We start from the raw sequence: 12,023 nt of genomic DNA on the forward strand, positions 1-12,023 counted from the left end.
AAATACAATACACACACTATAAAAATACAATACACACACTACACAGAGGGGGGGGGGGGATTATAATTTTAACAAAAAAAATGTTTGCGTTTTTATTTTATTTCCATAAAAAAGGCCTATCAAAATCCTCAGCACCAGGCCCATGAAGCCCTGCCCAAACCCTTTTAAAGCTGAAGCCAATTTAGTCAAACAACTAAATACACAGATGAAATCCATGCTAATATTTACTGCCTGTTGTAAAGATTGGAAGCGATACAGGTTTGTTACCATAGCCAGGGCTGCTGTTAGAAATTACGGGCCCTGTATAGCCTACCTGGCAGCCCCCCCCTAATTTAAAGAAAAACATTTTTTGGTTTGTTTTTTTTTAAATGTTAATACTTACAATTATTTTATTTTACAATTTTTTTTAATTCGTTTTTTTTTTTACAGGACAGGGAAGCCTGTAGCGCTGTGGGGGGGGAGGGTGCATCACAGTGAAAAGGGGGCACAAGCAGGTGGGGGGGGGGCGGTGTCATGAGAAGCAAATACAGGAATGATGCCCTGTGTCGGTGTCTCTCCCTGCAGCAGCTGAAAGCTGGCGGGGGGGGGAACTGGCTTTCAGCTGCTACAGAGAGCTGCACAGGGCTTCCTTCTGTAATTTCCCTCTGCCCGACCACATTGATTCCCCGTGCTGTTGGGAGCCCCCCTGTAATGGATCAACCAGCACCCCGAATGGGTACCTCCATTGACAGATGCTCCTAATGCTTCCCGAGGGCTCCAAGCACTCCAGACACCACAAACCCCTGCAGCTTGGTTGGGGTCTCGCCATCTCCTACCCACCCTGGACCTACAACAAGGCTCCAGGTTCCAGTGGGTGAACCTCTCTTTCCCCAGAGGTGAAGCAGGAACAAGCTCTTAGAAGAGCTTAGTGATTATTCAAGGGAGTATGAAGAGCATAGCAATCCCTTGTAGCGATTCCCCCAATAAGTGACAGGACTCTAGATTGTAGAACTCAAATTGTTTATTCAAACACATGCACAAAGAGCTATACACTGTGGGACAATCCCTTCCCCCTTAGCAGCCATTCCACATACACATATACTGTACATCCCATAAGTTTATCTTAAGGCAGACAGAAACAATAGAACAATGGAGTACAGGCACTTACCAATAACAAACCCCACCCCATCTCACTATCTAGCAAGGGTCTATGAGACACTCCTGCAATATTCTAGCAATCTGAAAAGTCAAACCATTCCATCTTCATACATTTCCTGAGAGATATTGCTGACAAATATTAAATGTCCCATCTGAAGCAATCCAAACCATTCTCTCAGCGTCCCCCAAGTATCTGTCCCTCACTCCCAGTGACAGTGAACACCGTCACAACCCCTGCATGCCCAGGCCCCCTACAGGAGGACTGGTGCCCCCCCCCCCCCCCCCATCAGCGGCCCTAATCATAGCAGACATGAAAAGGTGAGGGGGCATACTACTTGCAATTTATCTAGTGTCTTTTTACCACAGATCATGTACTGTAATCCAAAGGACTGTTAGTAAATGATTAATCCATACAGTGCTATATTTTATTATCAGGGATGAATACTGCTCAGGTCTGACATCTGTCTGCGTCACTCCCTTTTCTGGTATGCAAGCAAGGAAATCACCTGCAAAGAATTATGATGGCTGACATTGTATGCAGTCTTCTATTCTATTCTAACTGCAATTTTAGGCTTACAAGCAGTTGCTGAGTGTCTATTTGTTGGCTCTTTTAGTAAACTACTAGAAGGTTCGCAGTATAGTGAACATATAATTTGTGGGTTTAAAAAAAAAAAAAAAAAAAATGATTATAAACTTGTGAATGGCAAAACACAGAAAACAATTCATCACAGTTGTCATGCAGGTTTCTGTGTTTTTGCACTCCTTCTTGCTTCTTAGGGAAACGACCCACCACCCCAGTAATCAGCAGCACTTTGCATGTGTTAGGATTAGAACAGCTCAGCTTCATCATCTGGCCAGGGCTTAGTGCACACTTTAAAAATGAGCAGGAGAAAACTTTACTACTCTAAGGCAGCCCATACATTGATATTTTTATTTATTTATTTTTGTCGATCAACCAGCAGGTTGAGAGAAAAAGAAGAAAGAAGGGGATTCCATTCCCCCATCCAGGCACAATGTGGATAGAGGAATCCTACCCGCTGTTGGGAGTGTATTCATACAGCAGGGAGATTTCCCCAGATGTTCTGTCATATAAATAGAACAAGCCGTGTAGCGTGGCCACACCCTCTGATGAAGACAAAGATGAAGACGAAACACGTTAGGGCGTGACCACAGGGCGAGACCACGTGGCTTTCTACACTGTTGACAGCTTGCAACTCTACCCGGGAATCCCTGCGATCAGTGAATACTAGGGAGCGGTGTGAGTGTACACGCAGGCAGTACCAGTTGTGATGAATAATATTAGGTTTTTTACTTTTTGTGCAAGTGCATTTTAAAGGGGGTGTGTATTGGGAATAAACTTTATAACAGGATTACGCTATGTAACTTTTTTCATGGTTTAAAAGAAACTTTGATTGGAGGAGCATTTCGCACTTGGTGAGACAACATGCAAATCAAAGAGATCATAGATACAAGGCTCATTGTATTTGGAGATCTGGTGAGTTCATTACCTTAGGGGAGTTGATCTCACGAGGTGTAGTGACGGCAGTTAAGGATTTAATTTCTGCTAATCATCCTTATGGGGGATCTAGGTTGTGTTAACTAGCCCTGGAACACTAACATCCATAAGGAGCAAAATACCTTGAACGGTTTATAAACACGTGGTGTATAATACACTGGAGGAGCACTGCTAATGCTGCACTGGATCAAATGTGAATTAAGGCATAGGATTTTAAATGATTGGTATTGTTTATAGTAGCAGCTGATGGTACAATGTACTTTTTATGATCTTCGAATTTCACACGAGTGCTGGGATTAGTGCTACCTATTCACTGATATTGTATTAGGGAGCTTTCCTCACTGTTAGAATACACTGATCAGTGTTGCTGGCTATAGGCAGCGGCACTGATTGTTTCGGGAAAAACCCAGATAGAGCAACATATGTATAACATGTGTATAACCATCTTCCCCATGCATGGATTCAAATTTCGACTGGTCCCTGCTAAACCGGACAAAATTTTGATCGATGTATGGATGGCTTTAGTTCCACATCCTTCATTCAATAGGCTCCCATCTCCACAAAGTGAACATGTTCTTGAGGCATGCATGATCTCAAATAACAATGTGCAACAATGCCCAAGAGCAACACAAATGTAGGCCAAATAACATCAACACATTCCTTAAAATGGAACTTCCACCAAAGACTGTTGTGGAAAAAGAATGTCTCCTCTATATGCACATGATGGGCAATGACTAAATCCCACTCCAAAATTAGGAAAAAACATTTTTTTCAAACATTTTTTTTGAGTTCAAACTTAAAAGCGGACTTTCACCACCTCCCCTTTTTGGCTTTTTGTAACGGTACCCCCGATGGAGCCACATGGTAATTTGGGCTCTCTGTTTAACGCCTCAGCACCAAGAACCACCTCAGCTTCTCTGACACACCTGGTTGAAGGAAAATTCCTTCCAGAATGTATGACCACCAAAATGGATACCTTAACTGAGTCAGTACAAGGAAATAGGCACAAGACCGTTTAGTGGTAAAAAAAAACTCAATGTATTGGTATGGGTTAGAGTAAATGGTGGTTTGAGCATACAGAAGGTAGGTTTATACACAGTCTACTAGACAGTATAATCACCATACCAAAGTAACTTTGAATAGAGTTCTGGCTATGTAAAGTAGCATATCTTAATGAGATGGAGGACCTTGTGGCCGCCGAGAAGGGTTCCAGAGACAGATTCCTCAAGCGCTGGTATTATTGGCATGAGTTCACGTTTTCTGCAGAGTACAAGGACTTAAAGCGGAGTTCCGGGCAGAGAAACGATTTTTTTCTGAACATACCCCCGGGACAGTCAGGGCTAGCACATTCCACAATGGCTAGCCTCTGATCTGTCCCGGTTCGCACTTACCTGTAAGAAGAAATACTTACTTAGAAATTTTCTTCCACAGCGTTTCCATCTCGGTTGTGGGCAGCTGAAGCCGGCGCGGTCCTCTTCTCTGTCTTCTTCCGCGTCTTCGTGTCCCAGAATGCACTGCACCGGCCCCTCTCGTCACTTCCGGTGCGGCGCCGCATTCCTAAACAGCTTCTGGGCATGCCCAGAAGCTGTTTAGCAGGGGAATGCGGCGTCGCCCGGAAATGACGAGCGGGGCCGGTGCGGCGCATTGATTCCTGGGAGCTATGACGTTTAGCTCCCAGGAATCATCGCGAGGCAGGAAGTGACGGGGTGAGCCTCGGCGCTGGAGGAGGAAGCTGTCATAGGTGAGTATTTACGATCTTCAATAAAAAGGTGAGTAAACAAAAAAAAAAAAAATAACTATCCAATTCCTTTTCAGGTGAGGCATACCTAGCGGAGGGGCACAAAAAAAAAAAATCTTTTTTGTGCCCGGAACTCCGCTTTAATTGCTTAAGGTGGTCTGGACCTTGGGGTTTCGGCCATCCGCCCCCACCCCTCTTTTCTTTTTGTTTTGTTCTTCTTTTCTCTTTCACTCACTTCTTCTCTCCTATTCTTCTTGGGCTACACCTTCCTTCCAGCATTTTTTTTTTCAAAAAAGCCCGTCTCATGGCCACGAAACCTGTTCCCCCTTCCCCAAGGGCATACGTACAGTTCTTCTTTAGACGCTACTGTGGTTACTCGCTATCTGGGTATTTCCTCTGTGTTCCCGTATGCCGGCCATATGATAGAAGCTGGTGGGGGTGGAGAATGCCCCAGAGCTGTCTTACTATTCTATCATTATTTTACCACTTATTTTGTTTATTACCACGGTGGACCTAGCGGAGTAACCATATTCCCTTCATGATTTACTATGCTTATCATTCCATTTGGATGAGTACTCACATTTTCGGTTAATTGATGTTTCTATAAGACAAGGTTGTACTCCCCCCCCCCCCCCCCGCGCCTTACATTTTATGTATATCTAACTGTTGGGTACTGTTTCACATATGTATTACAATTGTTCTACTGTATGCCTCCTTGTTTCCATAAATAAAGAATTTATATATAAAAAAAAAGAAGAAGAATATAGAGTTCTGTACCACTAAACTGGAATTGATACACAAATCAGAAAAGTCAGTAATAAACAGTGCATATAAGCATTAACTGCAATGTGAATACTACTATAACTAATCTAGAGTGTACTCTACAAGAATGGATAGGGTAAGGTGCAATGTCCCCTGAGAGGTACCTCTTAGCATAAGCAATAGGCAAAGGTCTCTTGTACAGCAGCTGAAACAGAACAGTCTGTAGTCTTCAGCTGGCTAGCGCTGGGACCCAGTTGTACCATTGGTGCACATGAGATTAGTCCCAGTCAAGCCTGCAGGCAGCGATAAGGCTACTAGGTGGCTGTATTGTCAGTTCCTAAAGGGCTCAGTCTCTCTAGCAGCAGATAAAAATCCCCAAAGCAGCAGCTCACCATCTGGGCACACACAGATTGGTCCACTCTCTGCTTTACACCTAGGTTACTGACTGTTGGCACCCCCAAACTCAGCATTCCAGATCCCTCACAGGCTGCTGATATCTAGCAGCGGTGGTGCCCACTGGGCAGCAATTAGCTTTCTCCGGTCTCCCTCATGGGAAGAAGAAGCTGTGTGCCCTACAGCCTGGGAAAATGCTCTCCCCCCTCCGCCCAGCAGTCTCTCTGGGGAATGAAGTTCTAAAGCTCCTGATCACACAGTAGAGTCACTTCTCAGGACTACAGTTCCCATAGTACATTGCTGCCTGACTTAGTCTATTGAACTTTCATGCTCAGCAGCTCCCTCCTCTGGCTGATATAGCTGCTAACCAGTTCAGCATCACAGGGCAGCAGCTATGTAGAACATATGCAGTCAGTATTTCTCTCACCCCCATTCTTAGCCAAGCACCTAGCTAGATTTTCATTTTTTTTTTTTGTTACATTTTAGGTCTGGCCCATTCTTGCTTAAGTAAATGATGTGTCCCTGCTGTCTCCACCTCCTGGGATTCCAGGTCACATATTCCTGCTGCCTCAGCCTCCTGGGATTACACATCACATATCCCAGGAGTGCTTTTGGAGTAGGGAACAACTGTGGTCCAATGGAAGGGGGTATCCTTTCCTCCCACTGACCACCAATTGAAGTGAAATTTGTTTCCAATCACCTATTACTTATGAAAGGGAATAGCTTTTCCTCCCACTGACCACCATTGGAAAGGGGGCATATTTTCTTTCCAGTTACCACTAATGTAAAGGGGTATCATTTTCTCCCACTGACCACCAATGGAAGAAGGAATCTTCACCTTCCAATTACCACCAATTGAAAAAGGCATATTTTCCTCCCACCAACCATCTATGAAGAGGGGACATCTTTTCCTTCCACTGACCACCAATAGAAGGAGGAATCTTTTCCTCCCGAAAGCCACCAATGTAAGGTAAAAAGTAAGGCAAATTCTCACTTACCACCAATGTAAGAAAATATCCTTTCCTCCCACTGACCAGCAATGGAAAGGGGCATTCTTTTCCTCCTATAGAGCATCATTGGATGGAAGACTCTTTTCCTTCCCATGACCACTGTTGGAAGTGGGCATCTTATATTCCCACTGCTCATCAATGAAGCGAGGCATGATTTCCTGCCACTTATCAATGAAAAGGCAATATGTAACATGTTCTTGACCACTGCACTCTATATGCTTTGCTCTACATTATATACTCCTGATCCTGGCTTTTTATACGCTATGCGTATGTAACAAACACCTGACTACTGCACTTTATAAGCTAAAATTGTACATTCTATACTCCTGAGGTTTACAATTTTAGCAACACCCCTGGATAAAAGTATGCCCCCAAAAATGATTGGTCACCTTAAATGGCTACTAACATAGGGACTAAGGATGTGTTCCCAACAAAGATGTAAACTGTATATAAATAATAGTGTTAGTAGGGAGGTCAGAGTGAGAACTGACTTTCTGAAAGAAGTGAAAATTATTACAGTAAAACCTTGGATTGCGAGCATAATTCGTTCTGGAAACATGCTTGGAATCCAAAGCACTCGTTTATCAAAAGGAAACTTCCCCATGTGAAATAATGAAAACTTAGATGATTCGTTCCACAACCATTTATTCATATGTCCTTCAGTTTATAGTCCATATAAAAAGATTATAGCAATGTTATAGGTTGTGTAACCATAAAATGTCCATCCACAAATGGCAGCCTCCACAAGGGGGATCAGAAACAAAACCCAGAAGGAGCTACAGAGTGTAAAAGAGAAGAGAGGTGCCTCCAAGTGTAGCAATATTTAATGAAGGTACAACAGCTCCGCACCGCCGGCTCCCACCACTGTCATTCTGCAATCTTGAACTGGAAGACTAGCCTGCGTTAGAGTGACCTGAAAGCAAGGCTTAAAACGCTCTTGGAGTGAAACGTGGAACGGATGAGGTCAATGGCGCTCCGGAGGATGGTCTATGTGGACAGCTTTACCCCAGATGCCTGCATACTTAGATGTGCCTGTTTTATTAATTAACTATGTGCGTTGCTAAATGTTATACCTTAATTAAATTAAATGTAACCATATTGCTACACTTCGAGGCACCTCTCTTCTCTTTATACTCAGTTGTGACGTGATGCTACTTGTATATCACAGATGGTAAAGAACGTGTGTAATATATACTCCCAGGTTCAATAATACTGGTGCCGTAGGTGAGTGTACCAATTTGTACAGTAAAGAATCATATATTGGTGATGGGGTGCTACATGCAATAAACCGTGTCAAGCAGTCTCCAGGACAATATAAAACTAAAATGTGGATTAAATATTTGTGAATGGGTGCTGAACACAGATATATAAATAGGACGGTGACAACAATCAAATTAATTAGTAAAAAAAAGTCCATATAAAAGTAAACAATTCTAAGTGAAGTAATTGATTAATTCACAACAAAGTCCATGAATAAGTGAAAAATTCCAAGTGGAGTGGTGACAAATCTTGTGATTTTATTCTGTGAGATATAGATGTGACGTAAAAATGGCTGATCGTTCACTCAGTGACCTGAGGTCACTTACCAGAAGCACTAAGGCCTCTGAGGACCTATAGGTGCAGGTAGAACTTTGTATCTTGCAGCGGCACTCTCCTCCCAGGTGAAGATTCAGGGGTATCTTTCAACCTGTATTCTCCTATGTGGGTGGCTCAGATCCCAGATGGCACAAAAAATACATGGAGAGGTACTCATGGTGCAGTAATTTATATTAAACAGTAAATTGAAAAAAAAACAGAAAGAAACTCACATTTAAAAGTGTCTCTAAGGCTGGCCATACACTATACAATTTTCTTATTCAATTTCCTTTAGATTTACCTTAAACTATGTAGTGCAAGGGCCTGCCTGACTGCATACAAATTGAAAGTGTTTAGGTTTGACACTATATTACATGGTTTTGGTAAATCTAAAGGAAAGTTGAACAAGAAAATTGTATAGTGTATGGCCAGCCTTAGACACTTTGCAGCAGGCAATGGATCAAGATCAATGGGAGCCGCTAAGCAGTGTATGTACTGCGTTCAACACTTCGGAGTCCCGCAGCCCGATAGTAATGAACGGATGTGACGTACTGGTCCCTGAATGCATTTCGCCGTTAAAGCGTCATCATTTTACTGTTTAATTAAAATGACTGCTCCAGGAGTACCTCTCCATGTATTTTTTGAGCCATCCACATAGGAGAATACAGGTTTAAAGATACTCCTGAATCTTCACCTGGGAGTAGAGTGTCGCTGCAAGATACAAAGTTCTACCTGCACTATAGGTCCCCAGAGGCCTTAGTGCTTCTGGTAAGTGACCTCAGCTCACTGGGTGAAGGATCAGCCATTTTTACGTCACATCTATATCTCACAGAGAAAAGAAATGCAGAGTAAAAGCAGAAGATTTATCACCACTGCACTTGGAATTTTTCACTTTTTCATGGACTTTGTGAATTACTGTTCATGTTACTGTTAATGTTATCTTTTATATGGACTTTTTTTACTAATTAAATTTGATTGTTGTCACCGTCCTATTTATATATCTGTGTTCAGCACCCATTCACATATATTTAATCCACATTTTAGTTTTATATTGTCCTGGAGACTGCTTGACACGGTTTATTGCATGTAGCACCCCATCACCAATATATAATTCTTTACTGTACAAATTGGTACACTCACCTATGGCACCAGTATTATTCAGCCTGGGAGTATATATTACATAAGTTCTTTACCATCTATGTCATCATATTTTTCCACATTTTTTTATGCACTGGTAAGAATTGATCCAGGTTGCGATTATATTTTTAATTTTCTTATTTGGTTTGTTTGGCACTGATACACGTCACATTTTGGTGATATGTTAATACTACGTCCTGTATTGAGCTTTGCTATTTATTGTGATCAATATTTACGTTTGGTTATACTCATGTGTTAGCGCCTCAACATTTTCCTCTATTTTTTTAAATCTATTGCACTTAAATTGTAGGCAGCTTCACTATATACATTGATTCCAGTTAAAGCGAGGCGCCGTTACTCTCTATACTATCTTACTTGTATATCACGACATCGCTTGTTTAGCAAAAATGTATATTACAAAAATGTGTTTGTCTTGCAAAACACTCTCAGACCAAGTTACTCTTCGACCCCGTTCACACTGGGGCGACCTGTCAGGCGACCTGGTCGCCTGACAGGTCGCCTGGCATAGAGAAGCTGTGAACCCGTTCTAATAGGAGCGACACAAGTCGGTCCGACTTAGAAAAAGGGTCCGGAGCTTCTTTGGGGCAACCTGGAATGACCTGCATTGACTTCAATTTTATGAAGTCCGTGCCGGCCGCTCCGAGGTTACGGTGCGAGCAGCGCGCCGCGACCTGTGAGGTCGCCCCGGGAAGTCAGATCACCCCAGTGTGAACGTCAGCCCCCTTCTGTTGGGCATCCCTCATCTGAAAAATCAAAGTAGCAGGGCAGAAAATTGTCAAATCAGATGCAGCCACTGTTTGGATATTCTGACAGCTGTTACCGCAGCTGTCAAAATGCAATAGCCCAGCAGGGGAATTCTGTATAGCCTGGATGGAGGAATCTGTTAGATTTTTTCATTCATCCCACAGACTGAACAAAAATAAAAAACAAATCTAATAGTGTATGGCCAGCTTTAGCAAAGTGAAGAGCAGTAAATAAAGAAGGGTATACACAGAGTTTTTGTATGGAAAAAAGACTCTCAGATTCCCTCGTCCACACAAACAATGTTGATGAAACGGTCTCCCCTGCTGTTCTCCCATCCCCATCAGAATATACAGATCAAGGGCTGCAGCCATTGGCTGCAAGAGCTGATCAAATGCTGGTTTTCCAGCACGGCTGTTCAACAGAAGCTGGTCATTAGACTGACTTTGGTTGAGCAGACAGCAGTACACACGTACTGAAATATTTTTGGTTCCTGCTGCACCAGACGATTTCCAAAATGTGTAAACCCCCATCTAGGGTTATCCTGTGCTCACTCTGAATACCTACATTAGGTAGAAAAAAAAACACACACACACCTATTTTTAGTTTACTTCCCAAACACAGGGTATTCATTCTGAATACAGGTATACATTATTACCTCTTCCCCAAGATCCCTTTAATGGGGTCTTATGGAAAGACCAACCGGTCACTTGATTACTATGATTGGCTGTCACAGTGATCAGTAGCCAGTCCTCCCAGCTTCCAATCATCAGTGGAGAGCGAGAGTTGTCTTTGACCGCTCGGTCACTGGGCAGGGAGCGTCCTCTCGGCACAGAAAGCTCTGCAGCCCGGGAATGCAAATGTGTAGCCATTAAAACCTACATTCTCTGTTGCCACACATGTGGTACGTGGGTAGCAAGGGGTTAGCACACGCTTTGATAGGTGAACAGCCTTTTTGCCATGAACGGTGTATCAATCTCCTCTTACAAACTCTTTTGTATACATAGCAACAGACTTTACTAGGGTTGCCACCTCATCACTTTAATCCAGGACACATTATTTAAACAGGTTCTGAGGCTGAAATAATGCACATAAGGCACCAAGTTTAATTACCACCTTAATCAGCCACAGACCCTGTGTAATTAATGTGTATCCTGGTTTAAAGGGATGAGGTGGCAACCCTTGACTTTACTACTAGAATAGAGATCAGCGGAGAAAAATCAACATGAACTATATCCCTAAGGATGACGGATCTTGGCTGCCTGCTGCTACCCACTGATATAATGATTGCCAGCTATTCAGACAAGGACAGTCCAGGCAGGACTATGATGACCCAATGTTTTTTTACATTTCTTAGCAGATCTATATGAAGACATAAGCCAATCTCAGCAAAAGTTGAAAAAGTTACACAAGAGTAACACTCACCAGCCCTGACGGAGGAGATCAAACAGAAGGGAAGGAATCCCAGGCACAGTGTCAGCAGCATAGGGACAGATTGCTGTCCTCCCAGCGGACATGGAAGAATGGTACTCAGTGGAGGAAATCCTATGCAAAGAGCCTGCTGGCTGCAGTGACAACAAGGAAGTGTTCAGCATTGCAGTGACACCTTCGCCTCTGCAGGCCACCTGGACTCCTCCCTGTTAGGGATAGGCAGTTTCACAGCTGATTTCATTCCTTCTATAATTAGTCACAAACTTTCTGAAATCAGAGTAACCAGCATTTCCACCTCGCAGTAGGAGGTTTTCATATGGAAATCAGTCACAGATGACACACAGCGTACTGAATGGACCTATGCACCTTTACAGATAAACTTTGAATACAAAGATTCAATTCACGAAGGCACAGAACAACGTTTTTTTTTTTTTTCAGCCGTGTGACTGTCATTTTCCAATCTCATTGGACTCAGTTGAAAATAACTGTTAGATTTTTTAGCATAAGTATATTTAAGGCTGATCTTTTTTTAAAGTGTTTTTGGGGTAAACGAAAGCGAAAG

The 12,023-nt window shown here is 42.8% G+C and overlaps 1 protein-coding gene across 1 annotated transcript in view; it reads right to left on the bottom strand.

The window, feature by feature from the left end:
* LIPI (lipase I) overlaps positions 1–11,739 on the bottom strand; it is a 69,862-nt gene extending 58,123 nt beyond the window's left edge. Inside the window, exon 1 of the mRNA XM_082246556.1 lies at positions 11,456–11,739. Coding sequence (XP_082102682.1) covers positions 11,456–11,516 — 61 coding nt within the window. The 5' untranslated portion in view covers positions 11,517–11,739. The remainder of the gene's footprint in view (positions 1–11,455) is intronic.
* Positions 11,740–12,023: the final 284 nt, after the last annotated feature.

This window comes from Pelophylax lessonae, assembly GCF_965119305.1.
Source record: "Pelophylax lessonae genome assembly, chromosome: 2".
Lineage (NCBI taxonomy): Eukaryota > Metazoa > Chordata > Amphibia > Anura > Ranidae > Pelophylax > Pelophylax lessonae.